Source organism: Fulmarus glacialis, unplaced genomic scaffold (assembly GCF_000690835.1).
Source record: "Fulmarus glacialis isolate BGI_N327 unplaced genomic scaffold, ASM69083v1 scaffold20735, whole genome shotgun sequence".
Classification (NCBI taxonomy): Eukaryota; Metazoa; Chordata; class Aves; order Procellariiformes; family Procellariidae; genus Fulmarus; species Fulmarus glacialis.
The window spans coordinates 34681-51848 of NW_009212625.1; the positions used below are offsets into that span (position 1 = coordinate 34681).

General features: G+C 42.3%; 1 protein-coding gene across 1 annotated transcript in view; it reads left to right on the forward strand.

Moving 5' to 3' along the window:
* The window catches only part of LRP8 (low density lipoprotein receptor-related protein 8, apolipoprotein e receptor), a gene marked incomplete at its 5' end in the record, with an annotated part of 42923 nt that extends 25768 nt beyond the window's left edge, over nucleotides 1-17155 (forward strand). Inside the window, 12 exons of the mRNA XM_009577946.1 lie at nucleotides 1131-1250; nucleotides 1380-1505; nucleotides 3414-3585; nucleotides 6401-6628; nucleotides 7210-7328; nucleotides 8831-8970; nucleotides 11381-11522; nucleotides 11955-12107; nucleotides 12771-12998; nucleotides 15038-15106; nucleotides 15328-15500; nucleotides 16552-17155. Of these exons, the coding sequence (XP_009576241.1) occupies nucleotides 1131-1250; nucleotides 1380-1505; nucleotides 3414-3585; nucleotides 6401-6628; nucleotides 7210-7328; nucleotides 8831-8970; nucleotides 11381-11522; nucleotides 11955-12107; nucleotides 12771-12998; nucleotides 15038-15106; nucleotides 15328-15500; nucleotides 16552-16590 (1709 nt within the window). The remainder of the gene's footprint in view (nucleotides 1-1130; nucleotides 1251-1379; nucleotides 1506-3413; nucleotides 3586-6400; nucleotides 6629-7209; nucleotides 7329-8830; nucleotides 8971-11380; nucleotides 11523-11954; nucleotides 12108-12770; nucleotides 12999-15037; nucleotides 15107-15327; nucleotides 15501-16551) is intronic.
* Between the last annotated feature and the right edge of the window lie 13 nt (nucleotides 17156-17168).

Here is a 17168-nt window from a genome sequence, read left to right on the forward strand (position 1 = left end):
GAGCTGAGATGGGGTTCCTTCTGGCATGGTATTTTCCTAGTCTTACTGACTTAATTGGCTTGTGGTTGTTTTCATTTTCTTCCAAGAGCACTGGTTTAATGGCTCTGCTGTACTGCTCACCTGCAGTGTGCAAGGAAGCAAGAAGTAAAAGATAAAAGAAAAATTTGCCTTTAAATTGCATTATAGATTGAAGCAAATCAGTTTTGCTTGTTCTAGTAAGCCCACTATGCCTGAAATCCCACAGCTTCTGTTCAGTAGTCTTACTTAGGGAGAGGACTTTCTCTTCACCTTGTGTAGGTTAATTACAACAAGAAATGTTATTTCTGACAGGAAACGAGCTTTCCACAACCTGTCATTCAGTTCTAGTTACAAGGATCCATTTAGTCTGTTTTTCACTTTAGCACTTCAAAGCAGGATCAGAGAGGTGGCCTTGGATTAGACAGGGACCCAGGAGAGGACGGGGGCTGTTGCTTCATAAATTGCACACTTGGGCTGATGCAGGCTGCCAGCAGAGACTGTCGTGTGGGAGGTGTTTGTGGGAGGACTGTATCTCAGTGCTAATGGAGTATTTCTGACAGACTGTACTTCGGTGTTTTCTGGAATTTTCACATAGATCATTCCTTGGAGTTAGATGGGAAAATAGTGCAGTATTTCAAAATAGCTGGCCCCTGGGAGGTGAGTCTTGCCCAGCATGAATTATTAAAGCTCAGAGAGACTGTTCAGAAAAGTCAACACGAACCAGTGCATGGGGAAGAAGGAGTCTTCTGGAGAGAGCCCTTAGGTCCCTTGGAAGTTTCTCACATGTGGCAGAACGTGCTCAAAGCAGCAGCTTTCTGATGGGATGAGATGCAGAGATTCACGTACGCTGTATCCCTAGGGCTTCCTGTTCATTTAGCCACTAGCTTTCAGTCCAAATGATCCTACAGTGTTGGTTTGGAATAATAAAGAGCAAGAAAGTGATATGGTGGTGGCTTCCTATCTGTGAAGTCACTCATATGCTCTATGGGGCCAGCTCCTGGCTACCAAAAGCTGATAGATATGGGAAAATTTCTGAGGATGTCTCTTAATTTTATTCACTCTTACAACTAAAAGCCCTCCTTTGACATAGATAATCTGTATATCCCTTCCAGGTATTAATGAATGCTCTATGAACAACGGTGGTTGCTCACACATATGCAAAGACTTGAAGATTGGTTATGAATGTGAATGCCCGCTCGGATACAAGCTTCTGGATAAAAAAACGTGTGGAGGTAATTTATATGCAAACAGCAGTCCCTTGTGTTTCACCATACAGAGACGTGATTATATTCACTTCAGCATTGCTCCATCACAGATGGTTTGATTTCAAGTTATTGATGGGTTTCAAACACTCCTTTCAGACATAGATGAATGTGAGAATCCAGACGCTTGTAGCCAGATCTGCATTAATTACAAGGGGGACTACAAATGCGAGTGCTACGAGGGATATGAGATGGACACCCTGTCCAAGAACTGCAAAGCTGTAGGTAAGACAATGCCACAGGCACTTAAACTCTGCTTGCTCAACATCACAACTCCGATAACAAAACATGCTTGCAAGGCTGAGGCTAGGGGAACAGAAACAAAAGGAAACTAGCAAAGCAAGCAAGCAAAGACATTTTATTTCGAGCAGCACAGAACTGCTGCAGTGATAGCAGATGCGTCTCTAGGCAAGAACTACTGATCATGCAGATCAGAATATTTTAACAGTGTACAGAACAAGATTACAGTCACTAGTTGGCTGTTCGAAGCTGAAACTAGAAAAGAAAGTCTCTTGACAGGTGTTATTAAAAACAGTGCAGCAAAAACATTTAGTGGTAGTAGTATTAAAAGGAAGAAAACATCCCAATTAAAGCATGGTAGGTTAGCCACCTCTCCACCCTCCCAGCCTCTTAATGCAAATACCAACATGAACACCAGCAGTTCGCTTGATCTTGTTGCAAAAATGAATGTTAATGTCAGAGGGATAGAAAGTTGAATTGTGCATTACTGAGCATTAGCCATGCTGGGGGTTTCTTTGATGGAAATAGAGGGTCTCTTGGGGAAGGGTGAGTTACCTGCAATGCAAAATTGCTTCTCTAGTGTTATCTTGCACATCCATGTGGCCTCTTTCTTCCCAGGTTCTATATGGTATGTGCAGTGTCCTGCTGTCCTCATAAAGTCTGTTAGTCTCACACCTGCAGTGAGTTAGGACTGACCGAAATCCTGGGACACTGATCTGCATGTTGCTTAGAAAATTCTGTTGTGCCTGAGAGTCTGTGCTAGGAGCCCTGCAGCATGACGTAATCCAGAGCTAGAACCTTGTCCCAGCTCTTCCCTTTCTGTATCATGTTCCTCAATCCCCTTTTGTCCTTCCAGTGGAAAGACGCTTTTCTCTAGGATCTTCTACTGGCCACTGTTAGAGACAAACCAGTCTAACCCACTAAAGCTCATTCTGAGCCTCCCACCCTGTCCCTACCTCAAACAGGGAAGTGCACAAAGAGCAAACTAAAACTTTAGCTGTTTGACTCGCAGCTTATTTTAGTGACACTTAAGAACAGAGAGAATCACATGCTTTGCTACTTGCAGAGGGCAAGGATGTGCACCTCTTGGTCTGAGCCTAGAGACATAGGTGTCTGCCTCCTACAGTAGGAAACTGGCCTCCATGGAGCCCACTGTCAGTAACCGTAGAGGCTAAGGTGCTGGCTATGGTCTTCTAAGCAAAATAACTATTGGGTTTCTATACGTCCTGCTCTCCTGTCTTTTGGAAAACTCAGGGTCACCTTTATGCTTTTTGAGAGGCTCTGGTCTGGGCTGGCCTGAGGTCACAACTGCAGCAGCAGTATCACCAGCACACAGGCTGCAGGCTCTGGCCCCACAAAAAAGAGATGTGAACTGCCTGAGCCCAAGTGCTCAGGTGGACTGTGTGAGTTCTGCATATACGTGACAGTCTAAAATTCCTCCCTGGCAACCAGTCCTGGCTTTGCTGGATTCAATGTGGCTCTGTCATGCCTCAAGTCTGACCGCCTCCCTTCTCTCCAGCTAGCCCCGAGGGCTGTCTCTTCCTTGTCCTGGCCATGAGTCACCAAAATCTGACCCATGTATTTTGTATCTAAAATGTGTAATTGAAGGCGAGGACATTCCCCAGAGTTTTGCTTTTGGCTTAGCAGAATGGACAGACCAAAAGCCACTGTGCATCTAGTAACCACAGAGGTGCTGCAGTCCTCCATGTCCACGTGTGATAGCTAGCTCTGCCTCTGGAAGCCTTTTACACTTGCTTCTGGTGTGGTGTAAAGCTTCCTTACAAAGCAGAACTATCAGTGACCAATAGTTCTTTTGTTGTTTGAGAAATGAAAGCTGAATCCAGCCCTTCGGTCAGCTGCTAAAATGACAAATGCGCTTATTTTCTCTGGTAGGCAAGAGTCCGTACCTGATCTTCACCAATCGCCATGAGGTCCGTAAGATAGACTTAGTGAAAAGGGACTACTCTCGCATCATTCCCATGCTGAAGAATGTCGTGGCGCTGGACGTGGAGGTGTCAACAAACAGAATATATTGGTGTGATTTGTTCTACCGAAAAATCTACAGGTAAGCAGCAAGAGAGAATGTGTGTTTTGGTACCTTTCCAAAGCTGTGGTTCAATCGGTACCCCTTAAGGATAATATGCAGAGAACAATGCAGGCACAGTGAACCTGAGGACTTTTCTTCCCTTACTGGATTACCTATTGTGGCCCAGACTTTGTAAGCTTTTTTAGGAATTGATAAAGAAATCAGGGGCTTATGCAGTTATCTGGTTTGATAATAAAGGAGGGCTTTTCGTCAATAATAGATCCTGATGCTTTGTGCAATTACACATAGACTCTTGTTTACTGAATCATAATATTGCTAAGCGATGCTGCGTGAGACTGCTGCTGGGCTCTGTGCGTGCTGTACGTGAAACCACAAAGGACTTAGCATTTAAAAGCACAAAGGAGGCAAATGGTGGAGCAAGGAGGTAGTTACAAAGATACTAGGTGTCCACTGTAGTCTCTGGTAGACTAGATTTAAATTCACAGCACTTGACCACAGTATACATTCTGTAATTCTCATTCTCCCTCCTCCTTCAGCTGTTTTTATGTCATCCATCACAGTATCATGTACCAGGGCTTGTGAGTGTGCCTAGCCAAAAATGCATTCAATTTGTGCGCTGAAAATCCCCCATGTATATTCTGATTTGCATAGCTATTGCACCCTATTAGAGCTTCTACAGTGATTTGTTCTGGATTTTAGCTAATGATCAGGCAAAGGTTGATTGGTTTCAGTGTGTGGGAGCCAAGCCAGGGTTTCTGCAGGCTGTGGTAGCTCCCATGCCATTGGCAGGGAAATTTGCCTGGGCTGTGCTGAGTATTAAGCACTCAAGTAGCTAGGCAGGTACCCTGAGTGGGCCTGTGGGGCTCTGAAAATGGGGAGATGGTTCACAAGAAAGCTGGATGCTTTCACTGTGTCTGATTCTGTAGGCACAGGCACGGGTGGGTAAGGGCTTTGTATTCATACACAGAGAATTATTCAAGACACACTGCTCCTCCTGCAGCTCTCTGAGAGTGAATGCCCTGGGGCGCTGGGGGCCACTGAACAGTGTTCATACACTGAACGTGGCTATACCAAGCTTTTTTCTTTTTCCAAACAGCAGAATTTTTCTCTTTCTTACTCCTGCTTGCATTAGCTTTGTTGTAAGTCCCACCTTTTCTGCAGAGCAAGCTGTGCAATTATAACTCCTTAACAATTAATGTTGCTGTTTAAGATACTGCTACTATCATTAATACCAAACACTTCTGAACAAAAGGCCACCATGTCCTTCCAGCAGAGAACAGGACTCCACCTGCAGGAGTCCTCTGGGTAAAAGCAGTCTATAGCTGAGAGGCTATTGCAAGGTGAAAACTATGGTACAGGAGATCCCATCTTTCTTAAGGCTCACCTCACTTGGCTTTCCAGATCGTCTCCTATTGAAGTGATGTCCCCTTTGGGGTGTCAGAAGATCTTTTACAATATTTAGTTACTGGGAGAACTGAAATGTCACCTATGTTTCAGCCCTCCCATTCTGAAAGCTGCAGGAGCCTCTCTCGGCTTTCCCACCAGTGCAGCGAGTCATTGACAGTACAGCGCAGCAGCTCACCACGGTGGTGGACGGGAAGTATTGAACACGACTGCTTCACTGGGGAGGAATTAACTGACCTGGAGTTATGTAGTTAGAACATGTGATGCTTGTCAGACTAAAATAACAGAGTCTTGGGAACATTGTCAGATGCCCTGCAGAACCCTGACGATACCGTTCATTTGGTGTTGGGTCAGAGAGAAACCAAAACCATTCCTTCTTGTGAAGATGCAGTAGCGTGCTGTTAATCCAGGCTGACTCTGCATAGCCATTCCAGCCTGGGCTGCAGACTATAAAACAATGTCAAGAATTCCTGGTTTTAGACATTTGTTTCCAAGTCTTTAATCTGATACTTGAGAGCTCAGCTCCTGTACGACTTGCCCTCTCATTCTACGACCAGAGGCAGGATGGCCACTGAACAGGAGATGTAAACCATCTTGCAGTTTCAAATGTTTGGCGGGGGGGGTGTGGAACTTTCTGCTGTTTTGTAACTTTTTTAAGATGTACCAAGTTGTTCTAAGAGCCAGACTAAGCTCTTAGAAACACTGATGCAAACTCAGAAAAACTCCATTTCAGTTCACTCAGTGCAATTGATAGTGCAATTGATATTGGTGCCAGGGCAACAGAGCAGAATCAGCCTGTGTGCTTATAGGAGCAACATTGAGTTATTTATGAAGTATCCATGTGGAGTTTGCTGCCTTTCATTAGCGTTTTGAAAGATTTTGAGGCTACCACTGATACTTAGTGAACATTTTCTTTGTATCTGATGAGATCACTTGCCAAATTAGTACAGCTCCAGGAATTCCTTTGATGAATCATAATTAGTTACACAGGTCCTAATTCTGCAGTACATTTAAGCACTTTTATTTGCATGCTAAGTTCAACTCTGTTCAGCAGAGCACTGGAGACTATATTTCTAATGTCCATAAATCCCATGAATCGATGCTATTGAAGTTAACGTGTCTGAAGTTAAATGTTTTGCTGAATTGTGCAGTTGTAGCAGGAAGCAGGTAGAAAAATAAAATGACAGTTCCCTATTCTGGAAATTCCGGCTGTCCAGATACAGGGAAATAAGAAAAAGTTGTAGGAGAAAGCGGACGGTTGCAGCCGTAAGGGTTTCTATGTCAATCATGCTGCCACATGTGCACTTTCTTTCTGTGGGGTTGCAGTGGTGCTACCTGCCATTCAGCTGTCTGAGGTCCAACCCCGTCCACATGTGCACGGCCCTCTTTGTGCCGTATGTCAGTCCAGTGACGAATCCTGTCTTTGCAGTGCCTACATAGACAAAGCGAGTGACACAGCTGAGCAGGTGATTTTGATAGACAGCCAGCTGAACTCTCCTGAAGGACTGGCAATAGACTGGGTTCATAAGAATATCTACTGGACAGATTCCGGAAACAAGACCATCTCAGTGGCCACTGCAGATGGAAGCAGGAGGAGGACACTTTTCAACAGTGACCTCAGTGAGCCAAGAGCCATTGCTGTTGATCCCACGCGGAGGTAGGTGTAAAGACCACAAACGCTCCCTTCACCAACAGAGACGTTCCAGTCTTCTTTCTTCCTCTCTTACAAATTTGTGAGTGGTTTTCATCTCATCAAGACTTGAGATGCACTTTAAGATAGATAGATCCATTGAACTTAAATGGGACTGCTGAGATGGTTCAACTAACTCTTTGCAAGGCCACTGCTGTTAAAGATAAGTTCTGAAAATAATGGTCAGGTCATGTGTTTGATGGGCCTGAGCTGATCCAGGCATATAGATTGTGCTGGGAAATGAAGTAGTCTGTCTGACATGTGTATGGGCTACTTGGGTAAGTGAAGTCCACATACCTAGCAGACACACCAGGAGATAGTTTGCATGGGGTTACTAAGGTGAGATTTTGCATTCTGATGCAAGTTTTGTGGTAGAGTACCCTGTGGGACAGTATGTGGCTCCACTAGGTGCATATCAGAATTAACTGAAGTGGCTAAGGGTCTCTGCTATAATAAGGAGAGAACAGGGCACCGCCTACTCCGATTAGTAGTGCAGATTTCTTACACTAGAGTCCAATTTACTGTTTTCTTGCATCTGTCTCTTTCAGGTTCATGTACTGGTCTGACTGGGGAGACAAAGCTAAGATCGAGAAAGCTGGCCTGAATGGCGTGGGGCGGCAAGTGCTGGTGACTGACAACATTGAGTGGCCAAATGGCATCACACTTGGTAAGTGCCCAAGTTAGAGGTACAGCATCCACTGTGGCTGACATAAATTTATTTTTATTGTTAAATAGGAAAACAAAATTGTAAATGTGCAAAGGCACCTGCACACAAAAGTCCTGGAAATACTCTGTAACTTACTGCTCACCAACACAAGTGATTTTATTGCAGTAGCAAGCATAGGCAGTAAGTCTTGCCACAGTCAGAACCTCATACTGCAGGAGCTTTGAGATGCTTTTAGGTGTGCCTTAAGGCAAAGGGAAATTTTGGGGGAGGATGCAGAGCTGCAACAACCCTTTGGAAGTCCAGGAAGCATCAGGGAGTCCTTGGTGCTAATGTCTCTGGGCCTGGACCTGTCTTGGAAGCAGTGTTAAGACACTTCGTTGGACTGATTAACGCATGGTACATCAAGGAAAGAGACACAGCGTGCAGAGCCCATTCCCCGTCGACATGCCTGCCCAGCGGCTTTGGGTAGGGGTAGTGAGATGGAATCCATCTTGGCTCATATCCTGCATCCTGCTGGCCCGCAGAGGGCTGTGGTCATTCTCGCTGCCACACCAAGTTGCAGGAGTAGAAAAGAGGTTTCCTGCCCTCATGGGGCAGCAGGGGACACTCTCCTCTGGAGTTACAGCTCTATGTGTTTAACGCCATGCAGATGTGAGGTTCTCTGCTTGGTTTTATATTTGAAAATTCTGACCATGGCAAGGATGTAGAAGAAAATGCTGCTACCATTGCATAGTCTTGAAGTGCTACTGCTGTGAATAAATAATGTTATCTTTTAGTAATTAAGAAATTAATTAATGACTTGTTTAATTACAGAACTTTTGTGTTGGCACTCATCCACTTGCATTCTGTTTAGTGAATCTCATCCAAAATGAGTGAATTTGCTCCAGGAAGAGAAATTCAGTGCTCAGCACTCTAAATAACATTGAATCCTTCCCTCCCACTCTTACCTGCACCCTTGCCAAAACGTGGCTGGTTGTGGTAGGAGTGTCCCCACCACCAGCATTCCCCCAGCCTGCAGCACAAGAAGGGTTTCTGGACCCAGGATTCTTCCTTATTGAAAACATGTAAATCGCACAGCTCCTTCAAGGAGGTGTTTCATTTGAATCACAGTTGTTGTTCTCCAGCAAGAGGCCAAGGACTGAATAGCCTTGAGAGGGATGAAGCTCCTCGCTCAGGCAGTGATGGAGTGACTCTGGGAAACCCAAACTGCTGCTGGCCTGCTCCTCCTGGTAACAAAAGAACCTCATTGTACAAAGCTGTCAGTCTGGCATTACACACACACACACACCAGAATGTTCCTCCTTTTTAATCTTTTTTATAGGATCTTATCCCAACATATCTGGGCACTGATTCAAAATCAGAACTAGTGTTTAAAAAAAAAAAAAAAAAGGCCCAATAATAAAGAGATTAGTCATGCTGCCAGCAGGAAAAACATGCTGGGCAAGAGAAAAAGAGTTGCAGGAGCTGTGTGTAATTTTGCTTCATTGTGTTTCACTTCTCAGATTTGCTGAATCAGCGTCTCTACTGGGTAGATTCCAAATTGCATTCACTGTCCTGCATTGATTTCAATGGCAGCAACAGAAAAGTTCTGATCTCTTCTGTTGACGATCTGAGCCATCCTTTCGGCTTAGCAGTGTTTGAGGTAAGAGTCGAAAACGGATGCAGAACAGACTGGAGACTGCAAGAGGTCTCAAAGCTCTTCTTGATTAAAAGCTCTGCCTTTTGCATAGCACAGAAAGCTCAGTGAGGGCGTTTGCTGCTATAGAAACGGATTGACCTGGTGTGGGCTCAGCAGGGAAAATTGTTTTCTAAAGCCCTTAATCAGGAGCAATGCGTTGTCTCACGCTTTTACCTAACGTACTACCAGTGCCCAGCGTAACACCTCCCACAGAATTGGAAAATGGGTGATGGGTTTTCCTCGATTTGAATTGAGCCAACTGTCCATACAACGGCCAAACTCTTAGGAAGGGAAGGGAGAAGCCACTTACTGTGATCAGCAGGTGGGACAACCATTCACTCAGTGACACTGCAACATGCCTCGTCTTTTGAAAGTTGGACTTAGAGGGGAGCTGCACGGGCTCAGAGCAACCTCTCAGCCTGCAGTGGAGCACTCTGCTGCTCTCAGCAGCTTTGTTTCATACCATCTTTGCATACCTGTGTTGCATTTTCTGGTGCAAACAGAACCCTCAGGGGAGGACGGCTCCTGAAATTTTGTTGTGTTGGCTAGTTGTTTCTGTGTCCATCCCAGCATCTGCAGAAGTATCCTCAGAAACGTTTTCACCTGTCTCCGGAGTCTCAAGGCTTCAGCTGGGAGTATCTGTGCCAGCAAGGCACTTGCAGGGCTCTGTGCACCAGTGCATTGCTGAGGTTGGGGACTTGGCATTAAAAAAGGTGCTTGTTCACCTAGTTCTGAAAGGGTCAGATAATTCTCTTTCAGGCTGAACTGCTCCAGTTATGACACGTAAACCCTGCCACACATCAGAGAAACTTCCCTCTCAAAAAAAAATATAGCTGTGATCCTACAAAGATATAAGTATTTTCACAAAGGCGTTAGACTTCCAACTCCTACTTGAGTATGTTCCATTGAAAACCCTATTAGTCTTGTAGATTCAGTACTCTTGTGCCATTCAGTGTCACACTGTAGCCTTACTAAGAGCAGTGCAGTAATTAATTAAATAGTACAGCTGAGATCCTCAAATATCATCAAGAAAGAACTAAGCCCTGCCGAGATCTGCAGAAATTACTACATAAATGGGCATCCACATTTCTGACGTTAGTTTATACACAGCTACCCAGTGGCAGGACCCAGGGCTAATGGCTTCCTTGCAGTTTGTATCTCATGCTAGGTATGTGTTCGAAACTCTGCGTTCCCCATCCTATCTCAGGAGTACTCCAGGGGTATGGAAGACATAATTCAAATCCCTGCTTTGCCTGGGTGGAAGCAGAGAGACAATCGAGTTCTTCCCTGGTAGAGGACTGCCAAGTATCACTAGCCTGGGGCAGTGAAGTCTTCTCTCTTGTAGCTAAGCTCCTTTCTGTGATTATTTAAATGGTTATGGGAACAAAAGCTTCAACTTTGGCACCTCACTCTAGGTAAGCTGTAGCAGAGAAAAGTGTCTGGTTGGCTCCCTGTCAAGGTGTGTGTCACAGTCTCCTTTCTTTTCACTTAATTAGGTTGGCTTTTGACTCAGCAAACCCCTCTTCCTTAAAATCCATATTCTTCCCATGCAATGTGTGTGATATCTAAGCATCTAACTTTGGGCATAGGTTTCCCCAAGACATTGCTGCTCTTTAGTATCAGCAGTGTTTGGAAGGTTCTCTTCGGTTATTTAACCTCTGTACACTCTTCCTCATCTGAATGGCTGGTTAGAATAACAGACAACCCTTTTGCTTTTGATCATTTGCCCTTGTTCTCCAACAATGTGGCTTTCCATACTGAAATATATGTGGTTTTAGCAGGCAGCAGCATACATAGCTGACCAAGCAACTAAATAGTTTGATAACTGCAATTCCTGTGCACCTTTTTGACCAGTTATTTTCTATCTTCAATCGTAGTATGCCATGCAAAAGATATTAATAAAAAAAGATAAATAGATACTTATCTTCCAGGTGTGCTGTAGGCACTGGCCTCTTCTCAGATACCTGCTTATGCAGGTCTTATCTTTGGAAAGAAGAAAAAAATCAGCAGAGATAACAAGTTTCTGGTATGGCCCTTTGGTTCTGCTCATGATCCACCCTGTCTTTAAAAAAAAAGGTTCAGAAACAGAATGGATGCAACTCTTCTGTACTTAACCAAATTTCTGGTCCCTTGTCTCAGTCTCATAGCTACTCAGAATTTACTAAGCACTTTAAACATGTAGGATTGCTGTGGTTTTAAACATTAGAAATGACAGTGTCCAAAAAAAAGAAAAATGCTGCAGATAGAAGCAGCATGAACCGAAGGCACCCTAAGGTAGGAACATAGTGCGTTGATTTTGTGACTACTGCAGTTTAATCCAGTTTGAACTGGATTTGAGCAGGGCCAGGTCAGAAATCCTATGCATTTCCTGCAGGACAGAGTGTTCTGGACTGATCTGGAGAATGAAGCAATCTTCAGCGCAAACAGGCTGAATGGCTTGGACATCTCAGTTTTGGCAGAAAATCTCAATAATCCTCATGACATCGTGGTATTTCATGAATTAAAGCAGCCCAAAGGTAAGACATGACCTCGAGTATCATGGCCCTAAATCACGTTTATTTAGTTAGTAAATTAAATACTACGTGACAGTTCTTGATAAGAGAGAAACACGAGTAATAATGTGAAATCAATGCCTAATATTTGAAGTTCCTGCTAATTAATTCAGCAGCAGCATTTATTGAAAGTCTGCAATTTGTTAATAGCTGTTTAATGATAACAGTGAGTTACATTTGTCACTGTGATGCTTGCCATTCATTATATATTTGGGCAGTTTTTATAGTAGTCTGTAAGGTTTCACTCTACTCCAAACTGTAAAGATGATTAAGCAGCCTGATTAATTGAGGTAGGGAGTGGAAGAAAGTCGTCTTAGAGGACCTGATATTTCTTTGCCAAGAACAAGAAATAAATAATTAGAAAAATAACTTCTCTTTTCTCCCATCCTTGAACAGCTCCAGATTCCTGTGAGCTCAGCCCCCAGCCAAATGGAGGCTGCGAGTATTTGTGTCTTCCTGCACCTCAGATCTCTCCCCATTCTCCCAAGTATACATGTGCCTGTCCTGACAATATGTGGCTGGGTCCTGACATGAAAAAATGCTACAAAGGTAAATACAACCACATCACTGTTTCGCTATTCCAACAAAATCATACTTAGAGTGAATATATTTCCTGATGGTGGAATGCAAACATTAGCTTTTGTATTCCAATGCTTGCTGCCTTCTGAACACAGCATTGTGGTGTCCTTTATTGAAAACTTGCTTGTTTTTGAAAGCATAACCAGAAAAAGATACAGCAGGAAGAGGAAAAAAGACGTAAGGCCCAGCACTAAGTGTGAATGGTCAATAAATCATTAAAATTTGCTACATTACAGCCCTATAGATTCTGGATCTGGGGAGGCCACAGTCATTGCTGATAATATCCTGAAGAGATGCGTGGTTTCAGTGTAGTTTTCTCTAACATGCAAATAGTTCCTGGTACAAATTCAGTATCTTCTGAGGTACTGAAAAAAACCCTAAGTTTTTGAACTTCTTGCCTTCCATCCAGAGTGCTTTATTACTACTAATAAATAAAGCTTGACTTCAGGTAATAATATCTGTAGCTTTAGGCAGAGAACTATCAGTAGTCTGACTACCTGGTAAATAGAATTGGAATTTGGTTTCTGCTTCTAATCAGTAAACGTAACAATCCTCCTCAGATTTATATCACCATTTGTGATTTGCTTTGTGTACTTACTTTTACCAAATCTCATGTTTGCTCTTGCTTTTCAGATCTTCCAACTACTTCAACTGTACTGGTTTCTACAACCACAGCATCCCATACTGCCAGTACCACGACCGTCGCAACTGTAATTGGCAGTGCCAATAACACCACTGAAGTCGTCCCCAAAGCTGTATCAGAAGCTACGATTACCACCCCAAGTTTTCATTCACCTTCCACCACATCCATCCTTATAGATTCTGAGATGACCACTGGAAACAGCAATTTATCACAGCACTGTAAGACAATGAGATTCCTCCTTTCTTTTTCTATATATACGATATCACAAAAACTCATGCACTGGTGGGAGACCTGACCTAACATCTGAGTTATAAACAGGTCAGATGCAGGCACATCCTGGTGCATAGCGGGAGAAATCAGGTACTCTTTCTGCAGACACCTCTTGTTATGACGGCTGATGTGACTCTAGTCACTTGGGGTGTTAAGGAACTTACGTCAGGTTCTCATCCAACACACGTAAAGCTGACTCTAGAGATGAGGCCCTCATACTAGTCCTCGCCTTGTGCCTAATACTAGTTTATCCCAGCTTCAGCGCTGTTTGTCGTGCTGCATACTGTAACATGGATGATTCTACAGGTGCTCCACCTATTTTAATTGTTGAATTATTAATGTGATCCAGCACAAGTTGTGGGTGAAAAATGCCTCCTGTTCAGCTTTAGCTCTGCTGGATGTTTGGAATTACTACAGCCCAAGACAAGCTGCATCTGTTTTGCGTGGCTGTGCTTTGCATGTTAACATGGCCTGATCCATGACAAACTTTTGAAGTTTTTCATTACAATATTAGAAAAGTGTCCCAATGGAGAGTGCTAATAGGTTGTCCTAAAGTTCACCCTACACAATGAGTGCGTAATGAAACACCAGCCTACCTTCTCAGTGCTAACAGGTCATCCCTCTAGATGGTGCTGCCAAGGCGAAGCAGAAAAGCTGAACTGCTTTTCCAAAAAAAAAAAAAAAAAAAAAAAAAAAATTCTAGTCCAGAGAGAAGACTTTACTTTTCAGGACTGTCATTCAAGACCTCTAAAAAGAGGAGAATGCTTTTTCTCCCTAAACGTTTCACTGAGCAGAATAGGCAGTTTCCATTGCATCTGGAAAGCAAAAATAAACCATCCCAGTTTGACTAGGGTGCCTTTTTGTAGTAACAGTGATGCGGCGCACTCTGTACTGCATGTGGGAAAGCAGAATCCAGTTTCTAAAATTCGTTCTTGTAAGTTCTTTTTGTGCAAATTGCTTTCAAATGCAGTAATTAACTTCTTAATAAGCCATGGAAGCAAGGTGCTTTAATTGTCCACATTTGAAATAGTCTGGCTTATTATTAAGTAAATAACTATGTAATAGAACAACCTGCCAAAGGGAAGTATTTAAAAGGATAAATTGCCTTTTAAGTTCTATGAATTGGTGTATGAAAAGAGAAAATACAATTAGTTCCTCCTCTCTCAATTCCTGATATTTTAGCAAAAAGACATTTTCCGTGCTAATCCCCTATTATAAGAGCTCAGAGCAAACATTTTTAAGTATATAACTTGAAAGGTATTTTGATTTTTTTTTTTTAATTATTTTTCCCTATAATTATTTTTTTCTCTTGTAAGAGCAATATCGAGTTGTGGGGTCATTCTTGCATGCTGAGGCAGACTGCAGCAATGAGTGATATATGTGTTGACTAACACCTAGCTGTAAATAAATAAAAAATTAATTAAAAAGAAAAGCTGTGCAGACGGCTTTGAACTACATTCTTCTTCTGACAGCTCAATAAATCATTAATTGTGTCAGTACTAGAAAGTGTTCTACTGTGGATTTTTAAGAGCACTATTCAGCATCCCCTGATCCATGCATGGAATTTCCATTAAATTTCACGGTTTTTAAAAGTGGCCTCCTTTTTTGTGCTTGAAAATTAGAGGCACAAGTACAGTCACTTACGATTTCTGGTTAGAGCTCCTCTATCTGATAACACTGTGCTGAGCACTTCCCTTAACTGGCCACACTCCTGGTGTGTAGTCTGCAATCCTGCGAGGGAAGCAGCACTTTATGGCCAGGCTGTTTATTGTTCCCAAGAAGAAACGGCTCAGCTTAGCCCAGATTTGTGTGTATATGCTTTTTATCTTCTCCGAAATAATTTTATTACGAAACTTTTCGTAAACTCTTCAATTACAAAAGTTTTCTGATGGGCAGAAAACATGGTTACTAACATAAAACATTCTTTAGATGTGGCTTTAAAACGAGCAGATGAGTTAAATGATCAGAACTACTTCTGTAATTACAGATGCAAATAACGACCAACGCTTTGATTCAACTGTGACAGCAGCTGTTATTGGAATTGTCATTCCTGTCGGTAAGCTGATTTGATTTAATCTTTGAAGGAGATGATACCAAAATGCTAGTGGAAATACACTCTTCTGACTTTCAGGGTTGGGGTGGGAAAGAGTACAGGAACAATTGAAATGGGGAAAAGTAGCCCGGCTTCGAGAAAATGGTACAAGGACAGATACCTACATAGGAACATCCCAGCAGATTCATGCCTGGCTAACAGCTCTTTCTTTCCCCTTTCCTCAGTGGTCATTGGCTTGCTGTGCATGGGGGGATACCTCATCTGGAGAAACTGGAAACGGAAGAATACTAAAAGCATGAATTTTGATAATCCAGTGTATAGGAAGACAACAGAAGAGGAAGATGAAGACGAAATCCACATTGGGCGGACTGCCCAAATTGGACATGTCTACCCAGCAGTAAGTATCTGAGGAAACTGCTAACAGAGAAGATTAATTTTGTTGAGAGTTTAGATACAGAATTATCTCCAGCCAATTACAGTGTTGGTTATTTGGCATATAATGACAAAACCCACAACTTCTTTATTAATCATCGAATAGGCAAGAAGCCTAAAACTTCTAGGCAACTCATGCAGTTGTCTTAGAATATAGTGGTCTATATAATAAGATACTCTGTTCAAATTAAGAGTAATTGTCCTAATCGATATACGTAGTAAGCTAGCAAGTGTAAAGCTGTCTATCTCAAGAGCTCAGTATGTGACAGCTGATTACTTATCCTCTACTGGATTCCATTATATCTGTGCTTAGACTGCTACCAAGTGTCTAAACTATCTTAAGGATAACTTGAGTTTCTCTACAAACCAGGGAAAAGATTTGCTGTGTAATTTAACAATGTAAAGAAGAGTCAGATTCCTCTAAATGAGGTTCTGCAAGAAGTTAAGGAAGTTTGCCTTGGCAAGATTAAGCTTTACAAAAAGCAAACGCTCATTTTGATAGCAAGTCCTGTGTATGCAGAAGAAAGAGAACCTGTTCTGCGTGGCAGTTTGCCTGTAAAGGAGCCTCCTTCAAAGAAGCAGCCCTGGTGACATGAAGCATTGGCAGTTATGACTGCATTGTATTTCTAGAAGAAAGCCTGAAGATCTGTAAGTAATACGTGAAGGGAATATAGCTTCTATAGGGAGGCAGTCACATAGGTAATGCCCTATATTATCTAAACATCCTGCTAAAGATCACACTAGAAGAAGGTGTCATCTCTTACAAGGAACCTTATCCATGTAATTCACAAGCGGATTAAACTTTCCAACACCTCTTTAGTAACACTTGAGTGAGCGACCCCATTTGGGGAAAAGAATCAGATCAAAAATAGATTTCTGTCACCATTACACTAAGGGCAACAATGAGATTTTTAACAGGAAATACAAGATAGCAGCAGTATCAGAATTTGGTTCTAATGCATCAAAATTCACAAGTCACAAACTTTCTCCTCAAGTGTGTTTTTCTTCCTTCACAGCGTGTAGCATTAAGCTTAGAAGATGACGGGTTGCCATGAGGATGAAGTTGCTGCTCTAAACAACACACTCAACAAATTTGCTTTGGATCACAGAACCTGCTTCTTCTTTTTAATCGTTATTTATGTTGCAGAAGGGTAACCACAAAGTTATAATGAACTGCAAACATCCAAAGGATGTGAGAGTTTTGTATGTATAATCTTTTATACACATTTTAACTTGTTGCACTACCCATTTGTGATAGCGAATAAGCGACAGCTGAGCTACTAACTCAATGTACATAACCAGCCAGGCTGAAGGTTCAGTAGCTATTGCTTTATTTTAAGACTGTATTTATAGATATTTTGTAAATATGTTGAATATGCTTTGTGGCTATCCATCAACATAAGTAAAACAAATTCTGTACAGGCAGTTTAGAAATATTTATTAACAAAATCTGGATTATAAGATCTGTTCTGTAAATATAGTAGAGGGGTGAGAGTATTTATTTTTTGTATGTTTGGCTTGCTGTGCATAGATTATCTGTGTATATATCTATCTAGGCTAGATAGATATATAGGTATAAATATATACATATATATAAAAATATATACATATATTTTAAAACTACTAGCCTATG